This window comes from Dermochelys coriacea, chromosome 5 (assembly GCF_009764565.3).
Source record: "Dermochelys coriacea isolate rDerCor1 chromosome 5, rDerCor1.pri.v4, whole genome shotgun sequence".
NCBI classification, from domain to species: Eukaryota; Metazoa; Chordata; order Testudines; family Dermochelyidae; genus Dermochelys; species Dermochelys coriacea.
Genome location: NC_050072.1, coordinates 104,276,451 through 104,299,875, shown reverse-complemented (window position 1 = coordinate 104,299,875; position 23,425 = coordinate 104,276,451). Strand labels below are relative to the sequence as shown.

At 42.9% G+C, this 23,425-nt stretch overlaps 1 protein-coding gene across 2 annotated transcripts in view; it reads right to left on the bottom strand.

Moving 5' to 3' along the window:
* Window positions 1-16,211, bottom strand: part of JAK2 (Janus kinase 2) — a 160,557-nt gene extending 144,346 nt beyond the window's left edge. The window contains exon 1 of one of the 2 annotated variants that reach the window (XM_038401856.2): window positions 16,080-16,211. Coding sequence is in view for 1 of the 2 variants with exons in the window: in XM_043515095.1 (XP_043371030.1) it covers window positions 15,826-15,877 (52 nt within the window). In the remaining variant the exon portion in view is untranslated. Of the gene's footprint in view, window positions 1-15,825; window positions 15,895-16,079 lie in introns of those variants that run through there. The other variant, XM_043515095.1, reaches the window with a different exon arrangement.
* Window positions 16,212-23,425: the final 7,214 nt, after the last annotated feature.

Genomic DNA, 23,425 nt, shown 5'->3' with positions numbered 1-23,425 from the left:
GGGGAGGGCAAGGAATGAAGACATATGTATTTAGTGGTGTATTCTTCCTTTGATTCAAATCTAATGGCAATTAAACCACCATATACTTCTGATTCACTGGGGGAAACAGACCTATTAAAATTTACTTGAATGCATTTTACTTAAATAGCTCCACACTGTTCTAAGAATTACCTTTATTCTAAAATGAAAGTATATTTCAACATATTCAGTTTCTTGCTTTTATCCTTCGAAAAGATTAACAGTCGCTGTATTTGATGCATATATAATATAATCATATGTAATTACATAAGAGTCAATGCTTTGAAGAAAGCCACCTGGGCCTCAAAAGAGCAGGAATACTACTACTACTATTCCTACTGGTCCCTTAGCCACTGTAATTATGCAGCACATCTACAGGTACAATTTCTCGGTCCTATGCATCCTCTCCCTTATTCCTGCAGCAGCAACACTAGTAATAGAACAGAGGTATTAATATGGCCTCATTAACCTTTTTCCTGATCAACTTCCAGTCGATTTAGGGTCCTAGTGGTCACCTGTTGCCCAGCCCATGTGGAGGCCGAACAACAAGAGGCAGTGCTAGCCCATACCCAAACAGGAATATCCACCCCCAACCCCAAAGACATACTAAAAAGGCGAAGAGGGGGAGCCCATGAGCTGCTCAGGGCCCACGCTGCTCAGGGCCTTAGTCTGCTTATGCCTAGCACCAGCTCTTCCAGCAACAGTGGGAGGATCTCCAGAGATGACCTGTCCACCCCTTGGAGCTCCTCTAAGGAGAAACAGAAGCAGCAGTTTGGCCTTTACACTCCAGCCAGACACCTGAGAATCACTGGAATCATCAAAGTTGAACTCTTATCACATTCTCCTTTTGTTGATTGTCCCTGCCTCTTCCCAACTCCCTCTGCTTCAGGCCCACACTCTCTCCTCAGCTACCATGCTCCTTTAAACCCCAGTCTTCAGAACATCCCCTCCACCTCCCACCCACACAACTTCTTTGTCGTTCCACTCTTCCATTTCCCTCTTCCTTCCCAATTGAATTTCTCCCTACGCTTTGGGTCCACAAACTCGCCCTTACCACCATTCCTTGTCCCCACCCCAGCCTAATAATGTCCTCTCCCATAAACAAACGGACCTTAAATAAATACATACTGTACATGAATGAATAAAACTAACAAGACACATGGCCTTTATTTTGTTTGCTTGTATGCTGTATCCATTCCTGCAGCCTCGGTTTGCTCTTTGTCTTTATAGATCATAAAAAGCTCTAGTTGGCATGATTCTTCGGCACATTTGTTACCAGAAAAGAGGCTCAATTTTATGAAACAGCAACATAAAATGCAAAAAGAAAAGGAGTACTTGTGGCACCTTAGAGACTAACAAATTTATTAGAGCATAAGCTTTCGTGAGCTACAGCTCACACGAAAGCTTATGCTCTAATAAATTTGTTAGTCTCTAAGGTGCCACAAGTACTCCTTTTCTTTTTGCGAATACAGACTAACACGGCTGCTACTCTGAAACCTGTCATAAAATGCAAACTTTCTGATGCACAACCCACAGACAATCAAGACTGTTTTTCCTTCCCACATCTGGCTAATACCCCTCTTCCCCAAAGAAAGTGTGAAAGGTCAGAGCAGCAGATCTGAAGACCCTGTTCTTCAGGGGGTCTGAAACGTGGGCAGCAGCTGGGGCATCTAAGAAAAAATACCAGTCCTCAACAGGGGCATGTGGTTGCCAGATGGAAAGTGATTGGGAGCAGGAGCAGAAGAAATTACAGTCAGAAGACCAGTGCAAATGCAAAGGAAGAAGAGTAGGGATCAGACATAAAGAGATGAGAAAGGAGAAAAATGGAGGAAATGGGAAAGGGGACCAGAGTGCGAAAAAGACAGCAAGGCACAGAGATGAGAGGAAAGAAAGAGGAGAGAACCTAATAAAACGGGAACAGCACAACAGAATGAGAGGAAGGTAACATCAAAGTATTATGGTGATAACAGCAGAATGAAAGCAGGAGATAGAAGGACAGAGAAACAAGGAGAGGGAAACGGGAGAGAAAGCACCAAGACATCATGTTAAGGACAGTAAACTTTTATTTAGTCATAGGTGTGAGCTGTATAATTACTGTAAAATCACTGGGGATGATAAATTTAATTTAGGTGAAACAATATGCAAATTAGGCATGACACTCAGGCTCCTGTCAAGCTGGCAGTGAGGTTGATGCTGGGGAGACGGTGGATCACTTCTGGAAGCCCCCATACATCATTGTCCATATCCAAGTGCTCTGATGTTATGGGTATTTGCATGAATAGCATGGCAAAGGAACTGCAGGACATTCAGCAAATTTTTTTCAAACAGACCCAAAGTCGCTTACACTATACCACATTACATCATGAATTTTCCCTGGCTATGCCTAACCATGTCCTGAACCATGTCCCTGGTATGCCTAACCATGTCCTGAAATTCAATCATTTCCTCCTAAATCCACAGTTTCTCTCCAATTAAATGGACTGCCATTCCTGTAGTGTCTTTTAGAGTGATTTTTACAATAAATTATGCAGTTCACACTTGTGACTCAAAGAAACTGATTACTATCCTTAAAATAGTCCTCGCGCTTTTTCTCTGAAGGTTACTGATGGTGAAGGGCTTCCATAAAGGCCAATAGTTCCCTTCATGAGCTTTCTTTGTTTGGCCACTCATTTGTTTAACCCTCCCTCTGGAAACTCCACAGGTATCACATATGTTGAGCCTGAGGGCATGGCTACACTGGAAACTTCAAAGCACTGTCACGGGAATGCTCCCGCAGCAGCGCTTTGAAGTGCGAGTGCGGTTGCATGCGAGTCTATGAATGCTCCCGCAGCAGCGCTTTGAAGTGCGAGTGCGGTCGCATGCGAGTGCTGGGAGAGCGCTCTCCCAGCGCTCCTAGTAATCCACCTCCACAAGGCTCCCAGCACTTGGAGCCTGTCTACACTAGTGCTTTAAAGCGCTCTGACATGCTGTGCTCAGGGAGTGATTTTTCACACCCTGAGTCAACAAGTTAGAGCGCTATAAAATGTAAGTGTAGACAAACCCTTAGTCTTTGGCTACACTACAAACTTGAGTGTAGAAAATCCACACCCCTGAGTGATGCAGTTATACTGATCTAACTTCTGGTGTAGACAGCACTATGTTGACAGGAGGACTTCTCCTGTCAACCTAGATACTGCCTCTTGGGGAGGTGGAGTACCTACACTGACGGGAGAAGCTCCTCTCTGCATAAAATATTGACATTGTGTATACCCCTGTAACTAAATAACCCATCAAACAAGAAAGAAGCGTTGTGGAATGCAAACAAAGAACTTCAACAGAAAAGTGCTAATTTCAAAGCAAGTGGTCATTGCTTGTGATGACCAGAGGTCAAGGACTAGAAATGCATTCCTCACTCTCTATCATCAAAGTAAGAGCCCACATGGGTAGTAAGAGCCCTGTCATCCAGTTTTCTGTGAAAAGAAGCTACAAGAGTGGATTCAAGGAAAGGTCCTTCATCTCTGGACTGTTTGGATTCTAACAGGGTGGAATAAATGAACGAGAAGACAGAGATCCCCAGAGTTATTCTGTGTAGCCCTGACAGACTGATGGGAAACTGGCAGGTTACTATATCTCTGCTACCATTTGGAATTATAGATTGTGACTCACCTCTACATATATTTTACCTGCTTTAACCTCTCAATAACTCTTACTTCCTTTTCTTATATAATAAACCTCTAGTTAGTTTACTATAGAACTGGCTGTCAACATTGTCTTCATTATAAGATCTAGGGTACCAACTGTTCTGTGGTAAAGTGACTGGAAGCAACCTAAATATGGTGATTTTTTATGTAAGTGTCATTTTATCACAAAGTCCACTTTGTCTGGGTGGCAAGATAGAGTCTAAGGGGACTGTCTGTCACTCCATGGTAAAACTGGTATAGTGATCAAGGAGTTCACATTTGTTATTGGCTTGGTGAAATCTAATTATAGAATACACCACCAGGTTACGGTGTCTGCCCTGTTTTCTGACAGTCTTCCCTCAGGCAGGCACTCACAGTTCTGAATCACTCCAGACAGCCTAACACTTGACTCTCCAGTATGTCAGGATGCCAGACAATTACTCACAGCAACTGGCCACCACCCAGTTTTTTTTCTGCTGGCTTTATCTTCCTCCTCTATCCTCTGTTTCTTGCCATTTTCTTCTTCTGTCTACATCCCCACTCTGTTCCGTACTGTACTGCCCATACTTTTCCCACTTGTTATGCCTCTTTCCCCTGCCCTTCTCTTTCCAAATTCCTCTCTCTGCTTCTTTCTCCTACCATCCTTCAAGTCAGGGTTTCCCAAATGTACTGATTTTTCTATTTGAAGTAAAAAGATCCAGTCTATGGAACAAACTTTTTAGAAGACAAATCTCTTACCTTTTGTATTCTTATCATTCAAAAGCAATTTGTTTGCTACTGTGCATTTGTTCGCTACTGTGCATTTGTTCTGAGGGTTACTATCATAATTATGTTGTGTATATGTAGAAGAACCAATGCTTCTCCACTATCTTCAAACTAAATTTTGCTTTTCTTGGCCATGACATTCAGAATGAAAGGGCAAGAGATGAAAAGAGAAACTAATGAGGTGATATGCACACAGTTAAAGTCTGTATAATCCACAGTTGTTGTACACACCATTTAACACTTGAAATATGGCTGTAAGCATATTATGAGACTTTGTGGGGACTAGTGTAGTGATAGTATTTAGGTGATCTGCTAGCTAGATTTTGTGAAGACTTTGCAGATTTTCAAAACAACTAGAAGTACTGAAAATAGCCTCTAGCTTATTTTGCTCATATTCTATTCAGTCTTTGAAAGACTACATATTTCACTAACTCAGACATGTATTAAAGGCCAGACAAGAGATGCTTGTGTACTGCTATTATACACTTGTGTCTAGGTTTGTCCTTCCTCCTTTACTCAGTTAGATATACATTTACACTCTCATTAAAATAAAAGCAATGAAACTATATAGCCACCAGTTGATTTACAGATTATGCAACTACATTGTGTGTCTCATTATTACAAGTATAATTTTATATTAATAATATAATAAAAACTCCAGTATTGTATAATAACCAATTCAATCAACCGCACCAATAATGAGATACAATGAATAATCCAAAAAGGTTCCTCACTCATTAAAATGTTCTAAACATAAATAAAGAGGGGGAAAATCTAGGAAGGAACTTCTAGATTACAAAAACAAACAAGAAAGGAGAGATCACAAAAATCCTGCTTATTTTTCATTTAGCTTCATGTAAAAGAACAACATCGTAGCTGCAGGTCTGATCTGTTTGCATTTACTTCATAAAGAAGACATAGTCAGATGCAAATTATTTAACACATGTACTATGGTAAGGGTTAGAGTCATCAGTCAGGCTGGGGACCCACAGTACTAGGCACTGTACACACTCAGTCCATGCCTCACAGATCTAGAAATGTGGATAATTTTCTTGATCACCAATTGTCTGTATTAATGTGACAAAACAAGGATTCTCACATGTTTTCACAGCATGGACCACCTCCTTCCCTAACCTCTCAGGATTGCTCAGATTTGCAGTTGCACATTACCCCTCTGGCAACTAGTGTAACTGCTTGCATTCAAATGTGTACATGTACAGTTAATATTAATAAATGCAGTAACTGTCACTGGTTTTGCTTTTCTCTTCCCCCTCCTATTTCCTGGCTCCTGTCCCGCACACCTCTTCTATTCCTCCATTCTCAAAACATTTTACACCCTATCTGCCGCCTCCTTCAATTCAAAAAATCCGTTTTCCTCCTAGATCAACTAACAGGCAAATCTCTCAATCAAGTTCCCTTCTTGGCAACATCAATTCTTCTTATCCCCCACACCTCAAAATGAATTCTAGCCTCCCCCCATAATCAACATCCCCCATAATAACAGACATTTCCTCCACTGAAATTCAATTCTGCTTACCTCCCCCACAATTACTATCAGTTTTTCCAGAATCCACAAACAAATCCAAACTGATTTCCTCTCTACGGTCAACAGCCATACCCCCCACTACACACCCTCCATCCTGAAAATCAGTTCTCCTTCATCCATATATTTAAAGTGTGGTTAGCACAGCTTTTAATTATAATGCCACTTGGTAAATTCAGGAAGTTCCTGGGCAGCAGAACAATAATTGTGCTTTATTTACTCTGCTGTTACCTTTTTCTCTCTATTTTCCCCTCAATGCCCTCACTTCCTGGCTGCAGATTTCTGCCTCTCACGAAATGGATGCTGAGCTGACAATCCTCGGAGGCTGATCTGGAGCCTACCATCCTCTCTTTCAGGGGTAGATCTAGCCCCTGGTAAGGGGAGGAAGGTAGTCCTGGGAGCTGCTTGGGTCTGGGAGTGGCTAGGGGAGGTGGAGGAGTTGGGGACTACTGCTGCAGCTGGTGACCCCCCTATTTAATGGGAAGGATTGATGGGGAGGCTCTGGTAAGTTCACTGGGGCAGCGACAGGAGCTCAGCAGGACTGTGGAAAGGCAATCAATCATTGGAGAAGTGGTGGGGATCCAGGAGCCAACGAAGCAGCTGCTGGGAGGATAGGAACAAGAAGTGGGCCTTCAAATAAACTGTCTCCACTCCTATTCTCTGCCTCCCGATAAGTCACACCCCTGAGTCACTTCTCTTCCACAGTCCTGCTGAGCCCCTGCTCCTTGCTGCTGCACTGAGCTGCTCCTCCATCTGGTGCTTTCCATCCTGGCTCTAGTGATCCATGAGGTGCGGATAGAAAGGAGCTGGGGTGGGAGACAGATTCTTTTATGGAGCAACAGACCATAGTGCCAGCTCCAGAATAATGCCTGGAGGTATCCTGCACATGGTTTGAGCTAACAAAGAATATGGCTGGTCCAGTTCGCTGAGCACCATTGGTAAGGATTTGCGGACCACAATTTGGAAACTGCTTTTAAAATACACTTTGATAATTTGGCTCAAGCCTCCCAAAATACATAATATGAGCCAGACACTACCTTGGTTTAACAAGTGCAGGAGGGCAAAAAAACTTCAACTGATCTCAGGGCAGGGTGGATTGACTTAAATCTCTAAAGAGATTTAAATCACCAATTTTAATTGTAAATTTAAAACAGCAAGCAAGAAACCTTGATTTAAATCATCGATTTTTTGCATTTGCACTCCTTTGTTATTTTCCCAAATAAAAGTTGATTCATATTGACTGGTAACTATTAAAAATGGTTGATTTCCTAAATATAGCCTTTACATCAAATTGGGTACTTCAGGAGCATATACTATAACTTAACATTTATTCAGATTCTAAATTTTGGCTTTATGTTCGAAAATAGTGAAAGATGCATTTATTTACTTGATAATTAATTTTTCTAACCGCGATTTGAGTCAAGCTACATCTGGAAGAAAATCTGGAATTCAATTAAAAATGGATAAAACCAGCATTATAAAATTAGCTTTTATTAATTAAATAAAAACAACCTTAAATGTGCTGCATACACATGAAAAAACAAATTTATCAAAACATGTTCTGCATTTAAAACTGATTTATTAAACAAAGGAAGTATTGTCTACAGTTAGTGAATTGAAGTGATTGTTTCTGACCACGGTGATCTTCCAGGTTTTAGAACTAGCAGATCTCATGTTCTCACATCTCATTTTTATTCATAGATAGTAAGAGGAAAATAAGCTTGGCCTGCTTTTTCAACTTCCAATCAATCAGTTTTTAAACTTTGAATGAACTAGTCATTGAACTGGATGGACTAGCTGAATAAAATGAAATTAAGAAAATATTCTCTCTCAGGCTACTGCTGTTAAAAGCTGGAGTAGCACATCATCAAATTCTGGTTTCAGGTGCTTAGCCAGTGACTTCACCAGTTCACTGGGTTGACTTTCTTTAAAACGGTGGTAGCAAAACATGTATTGCTGGAATTTTTTAATTTACTTTTAATAGATTATAATAAATTTAGTCCTTAACACAAGTTGTCATAATTTCAAATAGAATTTGAACAGTTTTATTTTTAAAAAGAAAAAAATTTAAAATGTAAAAATCAAGTTTAAATTATCCATTTTCATTCATCCTGTCTCAAGGCAACATGCTTCTCTTTTTCTTCTGGAGCACCATGGTCAGTGCAGAGGGGACAGTAACCTGAGGTTGGCTACCCATGTTGCAGCATCTCTGACTGAACAAGCTTTAGACATGACCTTCTGAGGAGTATCCTCCAAAAAGAAAAAACAACATATGAAGACAACCTGTTGAAATTCTTCTGGACATACACTGATTTTTAATAAACTATAGTGTGCAATTTTTAGCAGAGCTATCAAATAATACAAAGTTCTAGATTCTTTTATTTTAAAGGCTCCAAGTAAGGAATTGCTTCTTTACCAATTGCAACATCCTTCTAATGGCAGCTGGAACTATCCTATATTAAGGAGCATGGATGGGATTTGGATGCTGATCTATGTCATTATGTAGACAAGTAAACAGTACATTATTGACTTAAGTCCTAAATATTATAGCTATTCAAACAAACACTTTTCCATATTATTCAAATATCTACTCTTCTCTATACTGAAGCTCACAGAATCTCTGTATACTTGCTTTATTTTTATTATAAAATAACCAAAATAAAATCAAAATTATTGTCTCATGTTTAAAAAAAATGTAAATGTTTTTGGATTCAACTGCTAAGTCCACAGACAGCAAGAAAAACAGACTGGCTAACAGACCAAGAGCTCTGTAATTTAGAAAGCTGATTTGGAGAAGTACAGGCATCCCCCTGACCCCACCCCAACCCCAAAAAAGCCCAGCTTAGACTGATTCTGCTCTCATTTACACCAGTTTAACTCATTAACTTCAATGGAAATACTCCTGATTTCTCTCTCAAACTGGATTTTCACTTCCTTGCACTGTGTTTATGCCAGTAACTGCAACTTCTCTACCAGTTGAAAACATGGCCCATTGTTTTTAAACAAACCTTAAACAAATCCATAGTTCAGTCTCCCCTTCATACGCATAATACCCTCATTAGCTCTAATGGGAGTTATGTATGCTCGTCCTCAAAGGGAAAATATACACTAAACAAAGAGTGAGTCAGTCATGACAGCCCGTAATTTACTGATTTTACAAGCCAAAGTGAAGGTTACCTTAAAAGCAAATGTCCATGTATCCAATTTAAGACATTTAACGCATACATATCAATCAATTACACACAAAAAAGTCACATTTTATTCAATGCAGAGATCTGAAAATCTGCCTGGGAAGCAGAACCTTTCAGTATGAACAAACAAATGTATCTTTTAAAGTAACAGTTTTCAGTAGCATTGATTACTATTGCTAGTAGTAGGCATCTAATACCTGTATCTAAGCAATTTGACCACATCTCCATTAAATACTTGGTTTAAATATTACATAGTATATTAAAGTTATTGATTGCTCAAGGAGCAAAAGAAAAAACAGACTAGTTTGTATTGCCAGTGCGACAAATGATTTCAAAAGTGCCAGGGCCTGGTGTAAGATTAAAAATGACAGTTTTTTCAAAGCTATTTTGAAAAAGACTTGACAGTTTATACATTTGAAAACTCGCACGGTGAGAAACACTTCTAAACAGAACATGCAGCAGTCTGCAAAAGAGGATACGAGTTGGGTTTGTGCCCTTTTTTGCTTCTCTATGATATAAAAAGGCGATTTGAGAAATGTTTGGTTTATTTTTAGTTCAGTTTGTGTCATTCTCTCCCCCTCCCCCTCCCCTTAGATTTATAAGAAATATGAAGTTTTGCCTTCGTTTTTCTCTGTGGACTACAGAACTGGAGTAGGGATTTAGGGGAAATCTGATGGTAAATGAGGAGATCATACCATACAGAGTGGCTGCTCCCTGGCTCTAATGCATCCATTCCCACCTCATGTACACACACAGATTAGTGATGTCCCAGAGACGCAGTGCTGTTAAGGGCAAGTATGCAAAAGGCCATGTTCAATGTCTCTTTATGAGCTTTTGGGGTTTTATAACCCTTCTTGTGCCCCACTGCTCCATGATGTAGAATGGAAGGAGCTGGGGGCCCAATGTCCCTTGCAATCATTTTAGGTTTTATCTAATAAACAGCCATAGTACAGTACTAATAAATTTCGCAGACACAGCACTAAACACTCAAGAGCATCACTAGTTATTCGTGTGAATTTTGGCAAATGTTCAGAATTCTCTAGATCTGAAAATTGCTGGCAGAAAAACAATTTTATTGGAGCTCTTTTCTACCAAAGTAATTTTACAGTATCTATTTTAAAAATCTTTGGTCACCAGCCACACCGTATATAATAGTACACGCCACTTTAATCTCGTTTTGCTAGATTTTCTCCCTGGAGATCATCCTAAAAGTGAAGCTTACTCAAAAAGCTGGATCCTGAAGAGACTTTGGTCTTTATATGATGGACAAAATCCTTTAGAAAACATACACTTATCTTTATGTTTCATTTGACTCTGTCACTCTGTCCCTCCCCAACCCAGTGATGAGCTGCCAGAAGTTGAAGAACCAGTTCCTTCAGCGGCTCCGGGCCTTTGGCTGCACACCGTCCTTCAGTCACTCTGGGTCTTCGGTGGCACTGAAGGGCCCGCTGCTGAAGACCTGGAGTGAGTGAATGACGTGCCGCGGAAGACCCAGAGTGACTGAAGGACTTGCCGCTAAAGTGCCACCGAAGGACCGCAGGGCCGTAGAGCTCAGGCGGGATGGACAGGATGGTCCTGCGGGGCAGCATGTGGCCCACGGGTCGGAGTCTGCCAAACCCCTTTAACAACAGGTTCTAAACCAGCTACAAAGTTTAACAACCAGTTCACGCGAACTGGTGCGAACCAGCTTCAGCTCACCACTGCCCCAAGCTCTATTTAATTCACCATAGAACTCTTCTCATTGAACACTCCAATAGCTGTTTTCCAACTATCCATTTTAGAATTCTCCTACATTATCCGTAGAATTTGACTGACTGGCTAATCTACTTTGGTTAAACTTAGGTATCACTTTAGGCCCTGATATTACAGTTGGATCCATGCAGGCAACCCCATGGCCTTCACAGAGTCCCACGGAATTCAGTGGGCTGCCTGCCTGGATGCAGTTGCAGGACTGAGGCCTCAGAGAGTCAGCTGAGTAACACAGGTGCAAGATTTAGTTTTTATAACATCTAGCTTGATAGACATTTAAAACAATTCCATTTCATCTTTAAACATTCCCCTGCAATGCTGGAAACCAAAAGAGTGGCAGGGTAGTAATGCATGAGAAATACAAAGTGAAACTTAAGGTAAACAAAGCGACCAGTCTATTTCACTGACCCAAATTAATGCAGAACAAAAATTAAAAACATACTGCACACTATTTAAATTAGAATTTTTAAAGATTATCTTAGTTTCAATATTTAGGGTATCAAATTTAGAACAAGTAAAATGGTTTTAAGTTATTTTTATTTTGCCAGTGCCCCTTTAAAATATAGAGACTGTGAATAAATTAAAAACCTACAAATGTTTCTAGCTCAGATTTGTTCAGCCTGTTTCTGGACGATAATTGTACTACATAATAGTCATCTCTCATACTGCTCTCTAACCCCAAATAATGTTCTTTATTAATCCTTTAAAGAAATCATAATCTGCTATGCTGTCTTTTAGAGTAGTAAAGTCTACGGATATGATCATTCAAAAACTTCTGCATATGAATAACTTTACTCATGTCCCATTGAGTTCAAAAGTATAAATATTTGCACAACTCAGTTCCAATGATCGGTGGATAGAACACTGGACTAGGACCCAGGCGACCTGGGTTCTATTCCTGGTTCTGCATTGGTCTGCTGGATAACCTTGGGCAAGGCTATTAACCACTCTGTGCCTCAGTTTCCCTTACCTATAAAATAAGGATAATGCTACTGACCTACTTGTAAAGCACTTTGAAATCTATTGAAGAAAGGCACTATATAAGAGCTAGACTATATTATTACTTCAATACTAGGAAAACTGGCTGAAACAATAATTAGAAATAGAATGATAAAACATTCAGATGGACACAATATGATATGGACAAACCAGCACATCACCTGTGAAAGGATATCTTGCCTCTAAAATCTACTTCAATTCTTTGAACAGTTCAACAAAATAGTGGATAAAGGAGAACTAGCCGAAATAATTTAATTGTATTTTCAAAAAATCTTTAACAAAATCTCACAACAGAGACTTTTAAAGTAACCGAGTAGTCATGGGAGTGAGAACCAAAGTACGGGCATAGATTAGAAATTGCAAACTTCATGCATGTGTGTAAACATTTGCAGGATTGGGACCTAAATGACCAGTTTTCAGCATAGCAAAAGATTAACAGTGAAGTGGTCCAATGTCTTGTACTGGGTTGGTGTTGTTTAAGACACTTTTCAGCAGTCTGGGAAAAGGATGAACAGTGAACTGGCAAAAATTGCCGATAACAATCATTTAAGTTAAAGACTAGAAAAAAACATGGAATTTTAATAAAGCCAGGCAAATGAGCACCACAATGGTAGATTGTCATAACCATACAGCTAAGGGTAGCCTAGAATTCCTCCTTACCTGTAAGGGGTTAAGAAACTCAAATAACCTGGTTAGCATCTGACCAAAAGGACCAATGGGGAAAGAAGATGCTTTCAAATCTGGGGTAGGGGGGCTTTGTTCTCTCTTGGGAAGCAGAGAAGCACCAGATCAGAAAATTCCTTCTCCTATAAACCATCCTAAAGTGAGTCTCAATGTTGCAAAAAGAGTAAGTAAATAAGAAAGGGCGCGTTAGATTACCTTTTGTTTTCAACATGTGAATTTTCCCTGTGCTAAGTGGGAGGTTTATCCCTGTTTTTTGTAACTTTAAAGTTTTGCCTAGAGGGGAATCCTCTGTGTTTTGAATCTGATTACTCTGTAAAGTTACCTTCCATCCTGATTTTACAGAGGTGCTTCTTTTACTTTTTTTTCCTTTATGATAAAGTTCTGGTTTTTTAAGAATCTGATTTCCCTATTTGGTTGGTATATTATTCTCAAGCCTCCCCAGGAAGGGGGTGAAGGGTTTAGGGGGATATTTTGGGGGAAATAGGAATTCCAAGTGGTCCTTTCCCTGATTCTTTGTCTAAATCACTTGGTGGTGACAGCATACTGTCCAAGCAGGGCCGGCTCTAGGCACCAGCAAAGCAGGCAGGTGCTTGGGGCAGCAGACTTGCTGGGGTGGCATTCGGGCCATAGCTGTAGCTCACGAAAGCTTGTGCTCAAATAAATTTGTTAGTCTCTAAGGTGCCACAACTCCTCCTTTTCTTTTTTTAGTGTTTAGACTGTTCATCTGTTATACAACATTTCCCCTCATGCTCAGCATTGCATAACTAGACAAGTTCAATATGGAGGGGTGGGAAAAATCACCTTTTTTTCCAGCATCAGCCAGGTACTGCCCATTGCAAGCAACAGGCTGTCAGACTGAATGAGATGACCAATGGTCTGGTCCTGTATGGTAACTTCCATTTGCCTTAATGATGAAGGACACAATATGCTCTGTGGAATGTTATACCATCCAGCAAAATGCTGTTATTTTACACATATCTAATAAAATACACATACTAAAAATCCTCAGATGAAAATATTGTATGCACAGTAATGTCTTTTTGTAAGTCTCAGTATTTTTATTTGCTTTAGTTTTGCTTTTACAGTTTCCGAAGATACAAATACACTTTACGGAATAATCTGCAAATGCCATGCCCAAATATTTGAGAAAATTAAATTATAGAAAGAACTAGAGAAGTTATGTGTGAACCAATGAATCTAATGGAAAAAATACAAACATGATCCTGAATTGAAACTCTGAGCCAAATCCTACTCGTCTTACTCAGATGAGTAGCCTCACTGGCCCTGATCCTGTGCTGAGAACCATGGGGTGGAACCCTGCACCCAGACAGTCCACTGAAATCAGTGCAGATATAATCATAAAAACATGAATTTTTCTTTTTAGTTACATGAATGTGTATTGTAAAAATGTCATATGCCCCCAGGCTAAGACATAAAGCTCAGAGAATTACAGAGAAACAGAACTGGATTCAGATTAATTATCCTCACCGATACTGACAAATGAGTAAAGAAACAGTACAGCTGCTACCACAACTAGCTTCCTTTACGTCATACTCTGTGGTTGTGCATAAGAGTTTTTTCCACCTAGTTTGAAAGCAGCTATTCCACAGAGCATATTTCAACTCCTACATTATTCTATCCACCACTCTCCTAATGACAGCAAGTAAGGAGAAGGAGGAGCAAGAGCAACAGCATTAGCCTCCGTTCATTTTCCCTTTTACTGCCCTACACAATAATCTAATGTATCTCTCAAGAATGTTAACCCATCTATTGCAACTTTGTAAGCTTCCTGCTGATTAAAATTTCCCCTCCCAAACGCTACTTCCCTATGTTGTCATTGGTTTTTACAAAAAATGAAAAAGCCTTACAAACAGTTCAGCAATAAAATCCCTTCCCACTCCTTCTCTGGGGAGAGCCACAAGCTATTGACTGGTTTCAGAGTAGCAGCCGTGTTAGTCTGTATTCACAAAAAGAAAAGGAGTACTTGTGGTACCTTAGAGACTAACAAATTTATTAGAGCATAAGCTTTCGTGAGCTACAGCATGCATCCGATGAAGTGAGCTGTAGCTCACGAAAGCTTATGCTCTAATAAATGCGTTAGTCTCTAAGGTACCACAAGCTATTGACTAGCGTCATTATTCCTTCCTACTCTTACCAGTGAGGCTCTTTACTGTGTAATTGTCCATTACAGGGGTTTTAGAACCTTATTCCAATTCAACTGGTACCAGTCATCACCAGAAACAGGATAGACTATTTGTTCTGATCCATTATGACAATGCTTGCATCCTACCTGGTCCTCACACCACCATCCCATTATCCAAAGCAGGGGAGAAAAGACCTAAGTCACAGCAGCATCACACATATTGCAATTACCAGGCAGCTTGGGGCAGGAAAAGAAGCCAGTCAATGTCATCTGTCAGAATCTGCCCTCTTCCTCTCTCTATAGAGCTACCTCTCTCTCCCTACTTTTCCTAACATACAAATATATATATATTTTATAACACATGAAGGCCATACATGCATGCATTAAATCTGATGGCTGAGAGTGGGAAAGGCGAAAGCTTGGCACAAGACGTCAGAAAACTTACCGATGGCTCAACAGCTTATCTGTTCAAAACCAATTATGAAACCAGCGTCGCCAACACAATTTTCTCAGACTCCAGTTATTCTTGAACAGTCTTCTCTCTGCTCAGCAGACCACAAAGAAAAGCCCACTGTGACAGCTAATAGTTTACTAATATCAGGGACATGACAATTCATTTCCCTTTACCAACAGACAGAGAGAAGAAGAGATTGCTACTTAATCATTTTGTTTGCCAATTACACACCTCAGTAATACAGGACTGCACATAAAAGGTACCTTCCTCTCCCCAAAACACTTATCTCCTGAAAATAAGAATTATTAAGCCATAAACCCATGTCTGAGGGAACTATATGGTTCCAAAGTAAGCTATTTACAAAAAAAAAAAAAAAAAATCACATCAGCCAAATGAAGATTCAAATACCTCCACACAAGGAAGCCCCTACAAAATTATTTCTATTTAAAGTCCAATATTCATATTTTATTATCCTCCCTGAGGCGTAACAGGCTGAAAGAGGAGGACAGGTCCCTACATTCGTCAGGCACTGATAAATATCTCACACAGAGGTACATCAGGTAGTTGCTGGGTGTATTATTTATGAACAGGACAGAGATTCAAGCCAACTACATACACACCATCCGAAAAGAGGAGGAAAGGCCTTTCCTGCTTAGTAGAAACATTTCTCATCTCTCTCCCTCACTCTGCAGCTAAAGCCCAAACCAAACAATTTTGCTATTACAAAGGGGGGGGGGGGTTTGAAAAAATCCTCCCCTCCTTTTTTCCCCTCTTTTAAGATCTCTTTCCAGAAAGATGTAAAAACCACCCACAGGCACCTCTATGGATTTTATGTATCCTTACTCCTCCTTTTGGACGTTCAACCCACACGAACCTGTTCGGAGCGGGGCTTCTAGCTCGCTGCAAGAAGTTCGCTCTCTCGATGCACAAGGGCGCTCACGCCGCCGCCGCCGCCTCTCCGCCCCCCCCCGAGCTCCTTCCCGCGGGCCGTCGGACGGCTGCACTGCGCCGCGGGCACAGAGACTAGCGCCGGGCGCGCCGCTGGCTACTCGCCCCGCGCGAGCCGCAGCAGGAAGCGGCGCCCCCGGGGCGGGCCGGCGGCGCTGCGGGACCCTGGCGCGGGCTCCAGGAGCAGCTCGCGGCGCTGGGCTCCACAGGCCTGTGCCCAGGGGCCCCGGCGAGTCACCGGCGCGTCATCACGTAGAGGCCGGGGAAGAAGCAGGCTCCGGCGGAGGGAGGAGCCAAGGGCCAGGCTCGCCCGCTAGCCGCCGCCCACCCACCCGCAGCCGCGCGGGCCCCGCGGACCGCCCCGCACGCAGCTCGCAGCGGGGAGCAGAGCCCGCGGCAGCGAGGCCTGAGGGGCCCCCTGGAGCAGAGGGCTCTGTGGGGCGCACCCCGCCCAGGAGAGGCGACGGGGACCCCAGGGAAGAAGCGCTCCCAGAGCAAAGGGGAGGCGGCCGGAGGCGCTGTGGGAGGCGGGGATGGGTCTGTGCCGGGGAAGGCTTTAGGGCCCGCAGACAGGGGCTCTGCAGCGGCAACTTCCTAATTGCACAAAGCCCAAATCCCCCTGCCCCGCTCCTGCTCTGAGGCCCCGCCCCTGCTCACTCCAGTCCCCCCCCCCCGCCGTGGCCTGCTCTCCCCCACCCTCACTCACTTTTACTGGGCTGGGGTAGGGGGTTGGGGTGTGGGAGGGCTCCAGGGTGGGGCCAGACATGAGGGGTTGAGGGTGCAGGAGGGGGCTCCAGCCTGGGGCAGGGACTTGGGGTGCAGGAGTGGGCTCAGGGCTGGGGGGGGAGAAAGTGCAGAGTGTGGGCTCTGGGGTAGGGCCGGGATGAGGGGTTTGGGGTGCAGGAGGGGGCTCAGGGCTGGGGCAGGGGATTAGGGTGCAAGAGGGGGTTCAGGTGCGTGCTCTAGGAGGGAGTTTGGGTGCAGGAGGGGGTTCCAACCTGGGGCAGGGTTTGGGGTGCAGGTGGGCGGTCTGGGAGGGGGTTGGGATGCGGGAGGGGGGTCAGAGTATGGGCTCCAGCCAGGCAGCTCCTGGTCGGCATGCAGTGGGACTAAGGCAGGCTCCCTGCTCCCAGAAGAGGCCAGCATGTCCGGCCCCTGGGCTGAGGTGCGCCCACATGGCCCTGCACAGTGTACACTGCCTGTGCCTGCAGGCCCCGCCCCCACAGCTCCTATTGGCTGCAGTTCCTGGCCAATGGGAGCTGCGGAGCTGGCGCTCAAGGTGGGGGCAGCCTGCGGAGCGTCCCTGGCCCCTGCATCTAGGAGTCGCAGGGACACGCCAGGCACTTCCAGGAGCTGCGCGGAGCCAGGGAGCCTGCCTTAGCCCCACCGCGTCACTGACCAGACGTTTAATGGCTTGGTCAGCAGTGCTGACCGGAGCCATCAAGGTCCCTTTTCTACCAGGCGTTCCGGTCGAAAACCAGACGCCTGGCAAACCTATCTGTGGTTAGTGGTGTGATGGAGCCTCCAGGCAAAGCCCAAGCTGGGCGCAGACTAAGTAATTTCTTATGCCCAAAGCAGCTCAAGCGGGGAGGTTCCCTTTTGCTTTTTATTGTGTTGTGGAGGGACCCAAAAATATTTCTGCTTGGGGTCCCCAATGGGCTAGCACCACCTCTGTCCCCAGGCATCCAGTTTGTCTTGCATACCCCCAAGTTTCAACACACTTAAAAACTACTTGGTTATAAAATCAGACATAAAAAATACAAAAGTGTCACAGCACGCTATTACTGAAGAATTGCTTACTTTCTCATTTTTTACCATATAATTATAAAATAAATCAATTGTAATATAAATATTGTGCTTATATATTTCAGTGTATAGCGCATAAAGTGGTATAAAGTCACTGTATGAAATTTTAGTTTGTACTGACTTCGCTAGTGCTTTTTATGTAGCCACTTGTAAAACTAGGCAAATATCTAGATGAGTTGATGAACCTCCTGGAAGACCTCTGCGTACCCTTGGTTGAGAACCACTGCTCTAGGGCCTCGGCCTCCTGCTTGAAGATAGCATGTGGGTGGGGCCACACTAGATTTGCGTGATGTGGAGGGGCCCAGCCTAGACCCCGGTGTGCTTTAATTCAGCTCTGGTTACTGAAGATTGTTACTTTCTCACCCAGGGCTAGACTATCATACCGACTCATCTTGAGTGGTAGTTTATGCTGCACAAGTAGGCACATTGATTTCAGTGGCACAACTCCAACTTGGGTCTACTCAAAGGGAGCAAGGATGGCAGAATCTAGCCCAAAATACTGATTACACCTCTTGCTTGCAACATGCTCCTTTTCCTCATAGTGCTTAGACATCTCTACCATTTATGCTGTTCCTGTCCCCACTGCGCTGCAGCTCAGAGTCCTCCTCCCCTTCCCAGTAAGAACCCCCAAGCAGGGCTGAATGTCCCTTTCTTACGATGAGCTGGTTTGCATCAGAGGGGATATGTGAGTTGGGAACAGGACACTGCAGATTAATCCTCAAGACACCTCTCTGCTTCCTTTGAATCACCACACATCATCCCTTCTCTTCCTCTTCCCCCCCCCCACCTCCAGCCCAATTCCAAAATGACAACCTCGCTATATAAGGGGAGCCTCAAAATGGTGATTCTCTGCTCTGTCTGGACAAGGACTCCAGAGGAAGGAGATCTGTATGCCTGTAAGTTGGTTCTTGGTGCACTGCTCTCTGTGGATATGTATGCAAGACAGATTGATGTGATTTCTTTGGCTGGGAGAGGCTCACAGCTATGCACCATGCACAAAAGTTTTGGTCATTCTCCCAACACCACTTCTTACTCCCCTCTTCCGCCCTACTGTTGCGATAGAGGAGTTTGGATTCCAGATTCTGGGCCCCACCCCATTCTGAATGAGAAAAAGGAGCTGAGCTACTGCTTGAACAGCTTAGAGGGGAGGTAGGGATAGATTGGTGGGAAAGTGGGGAAGGAATCTAAAACTCAAACACTGAAACCCTCCCATTCCCCCACACGGACATAGGGATGCCTCAGACAGGAGACGAATTGTGTGGCAGAGGCAATGCAGGGAGTGATCACTGTATCAGCCACTGCACAGATACACAAGCATGGATCCTAAGTAAGAGTTGCAAGCATCAATCTGAGGACCGAGTATGGTCCTAAAAGAAGTGTAGAATGCCCTCACTTGTCCCAACTGGGCATTTACTCTGAAGACAAATGACAGGGACTTAAAGTCTATATTTCAGAGTAGCAGCCGTGTTAGTCTGTATTCGCGAAAAGAAAAGGAGTACTTGTGGCACCTTAGAGACTAACAAATTTATTTGAGCATAAGCTTTCGTGAGCTACAGCTCACTTCATCCGTTATGAAGTGAGCTGTAGCTCACGAAAGCTTATGCTCAAATAAATTTGTTAGTCTCTAAAGTCTATATTGTAAATTTCATTTCTGATCATTTTAATAGAAACATCCCAGTGTTGCCATCTCCTGAAATTTTACTGAAAATCTTGTGTTTTTCTTAAGGCCCCCAGCTACTGCAATTAATAGTTTGCAGGAGAATGTCAGCTTTCATTAAAGAAGTACGTTTCTAGCTCTCATGGTTGTGGAGAAAAGCTTGAAAAAATGAAACAAGTGCCACCAGAAGGCAAATAAAGAGAGCCCCCATTTTATGATTTTAAAAATATCATGATTTTTAGGCCAATCTCATGGTTTGTTGGGTCCTGATTCATCATTTTTAAATGCTGAGGGTTGGCAATGCTCCTGCTATTCTGGGATTGTGGGCAGAGCTTGAGTTGAGAACCAGAACTTCCTCCCCCAAACCTGATCCCCAAGGGCAGGCAAGAGGAATAGCATGGGACAGAAAAAGAGAAGGGTTGGGAAAGAGGGGAAGCATAGGAAGAATCAGGGCTGCACAGGAAGGATGAGGCAAGGTGTGGGATGTGAGGAAAATGGGGTCCAGGCTTGAGAAAGGAGCAGGAGGAATAGGGGCAGCCAAGGGAGAAAGTGAAGAATGAAGAGAAAAAGGGACAAAGAAAAGCATGCAACCTACTTGTCACCACACTGTACACTGCTCTGGCACTTGGCTGTCAGCTAAGCCCATTCTCAACTAACTGCAGAAGCAGTGTCAGGGAAAACTGAGCAGATGTGCCACATACAAGACACCTAGTATCCGCTAGTCCCATGGTTTTCAACCTTTTTTCATTTGTGGAACCCTAAAAAATTTCAAATGGAGGTGCAGACCCCTTTGGAAATCTGAGACAACACAGACCACGGCCTGAAACCACTGTTTTATGGTAATGACAACCTTTCACGGATCTCTTAGATATAGTTTGCAGACTCGCAGGGGTCAGCGGACCACAGGTTGAAAACAGCTGTGCTAGTCTATCACCACCAGAACAAAACTACTTTGGACTCTCTCTCCTCCCCTCTTCCTGTCAATTGCCAGACATCTGCAGCTAGAAGAACACAACCAAATAGCACCCATGTCTTTTGAAGTTACTACACCCTCCAGGGCGACACCAGAATCTCAAATTTATGTTGATGAATGCGAGCTTAGTGGTCAATGAGACCTCTGTCCTGATCTCCAGTGAAAACCTTGCCCAGGTCTGCATCACTGCAAACTGAATTGATTGTGCTGGAGGCATAGTGCTGGCTCACCACATCCCCCTCTAGGCAGTACTGCATTACAGATCCAAAAAGGGCGAAGCTGGTGTGAAATAGTCAATGCACTAAGATGTACACAAATAAATTGGGAGGAAGAAATTAAACAGCTTATATGATGGATCAATTAATTTAACTAAATATGTAGAAGTTTACAAAAACACCTTTAAATGTGCAGGGCTAAAGTGATACACAACATGCTAATGAAAACTGAGAACCCTAACAAGAGAAAATTTCTAGTTATGCAAACATACCGATCCTGGATACCCCTTTCCAGTTCATGTCACACATATTTCCGAAGAGAGATGCTAAAAGGCTGCAAATAGCATGCTGCTGTAGGATCAAGAACCAGTAACTTTTGGCCATCTACAGTTTCCACCTTGTTGAACTAATAGGTTATAATTAAGAGTCTAGGCCTAGTTCACTGTGCTTTTCACAACGTTGACCTTGATGTGAGTTATACAAATCTGCCTTCATGCTCAAGGTTATAGTCCCCATTGACCTTGATGTGAGTTATACATGTGTATTGAAGAACAGAGTTTCCAAAAAGTTTCATCTTTGGGTTGAGACTTAAGCATGGAAATTTTCAGCCCCAGTGGAATTTGGGTCACACCTTGTATTAAGATTCCATTTATAAATGGTTTATAAATGATTACTAGGTGTTTAAATAAATAGTTACTCAATTATTATAGATTGTTAAAGAGAGTAACAGTGCAGTAGGTTGCTTGTAATCATCTATAACACTCTACTGCTGTACTTACAGCCATCTAAGCACATACTATTCATGTCTTCAACATACTTATATGTTAATCATTTATTATCCTTTTATAAACTAATATAAATGTTAATATCAAGTGTGACCAGAATTTGTTTGAGGATGTTACAAGCAACTGATAAAGGTGCTTCAGAACTGAAATTGTAACTCAGCTTTACCTGAAATAGATATTATGGGCACTTTCTTCAGATTTTTATGTGGTTTAACAAAATTCTTGAAGTTATTTAGGTAATGAAGTACAGTAACTCCTTGGTTAACATTGTAGTTATGTTCCTGAAAAATGCGACTTTAAGCGAAACGATGTTAAGTGAATCCAATTTCCTCATAAGAATTAATGTAAATAGGGGCAGTTAGGTTCCAGGGAAATTTATTTCACCAGACAAAAGACTATATTATATATATATATGTATACACAGTATAAGTTTTAAATAAACAATTTAATACTGTACACAGCAATGATTGTGAAGCTTGGTTGAAGTGGTGAAGTCAGAGGGTGCAAGAGGGTGGGATATTTCCCAGGGAATGCCTTACTGCTAAATGATGAACTAAAACTCAGCTGAGCCCTCAAGGGTTAATACACTGTTGTTAATGCAACCTCACACTCTACAAGGCAGCACGAATGGAGGGAGGAGAGACAGCATGGCAGAGACAGAGATACACCCCCTGTGTGTGTGAGAGAGAGAGAGAGAGATGTGCATTGCCCCTTTAACCCACTCTAAATACACTGTCTTTTTAAGTAGATCAGGACATTGAGACAGCAGTTGCTGCCTGCAAGCTTCCTCCGTCCTAAACCTTGTCACGTCCCCCCACCTTCCCCCTGCTCTATGGAGATAGGGTAAGCGGGTGGCAGGAGCAGGGGGGACAGGACAGGGCTTAGGACGAGGAAGCTTTTAGGCCTGCACATTAGTGCTCCCTCCCCCCAGCCCCAGCAAGCCGGAGGCTCCCCTGAGCAGCTCCAAGGCAGAGGGCAGGAGCAGCACATAGCAGTGGGGGGAGGGACAGCTGAACTGCCGCAATTGATAGCCTGCTGAGCACTGCCGCACAGGGAACTAGGGGAGCGAGGAGCTGATGGGGGGCTGCCGCTCCACCCTGGTTCCAAGCCCCCCACCAGCTCGCTCCAATGGGCTGCTCTTTTTGCAAGCAATGGACAAAGCAGGCGGCTGCCAAACAATGTTATCAGAGAGAAATGTGCAAGTTTAAATGAGCATGTTCCCTAATTGATTAGCAATGTAACAACCTGGGGACAACTTTAAGTGAGGAGTTACTGTAGCAGTATATGCAAGCTAAAAAGCTATATCTTGCATCAGTGGATTATGTACGTATGGTTTTTTAATTGCCCTAGTATATGTAAACGTAATAAGGGACTTCTGCTGAAACTGCAGAAAAAGCAAGATGCAGCTAAAAACAAGATTAAGTCTAACTGACACAGTGGTTAAAAAGCTGGCAGCAGCCCATCTACTTAGGACTCCCGATATTGCTGCCAGTGGTGGAACTGAGTATGGAACTATTTGCTAACTTTTCCTACCAGAGACAAGGCTAAAGTGGCTACTCATGTAAACAAATGCTCCAGGAGCAGGCCGTTTGTTATGGATTATTGTGGAAATGTACATATTGTTCTCCTGCTCTTATGGGAATTTCTCAAGTTGTAAAGTTATTACTGTAAAAGTCAATTGACGAGGGAATGCTAAACTTTCCCTCATTCTCTTTCTATAATTGCAGCCTCAGAGAGAGGCATTTATATTATGTCTCTGAAGCATTCCTTTTCCTCAAATATATACAGCCCAAAGATATTTGAACACATCCTGCTGTCGGTGTTCACAATTATTCT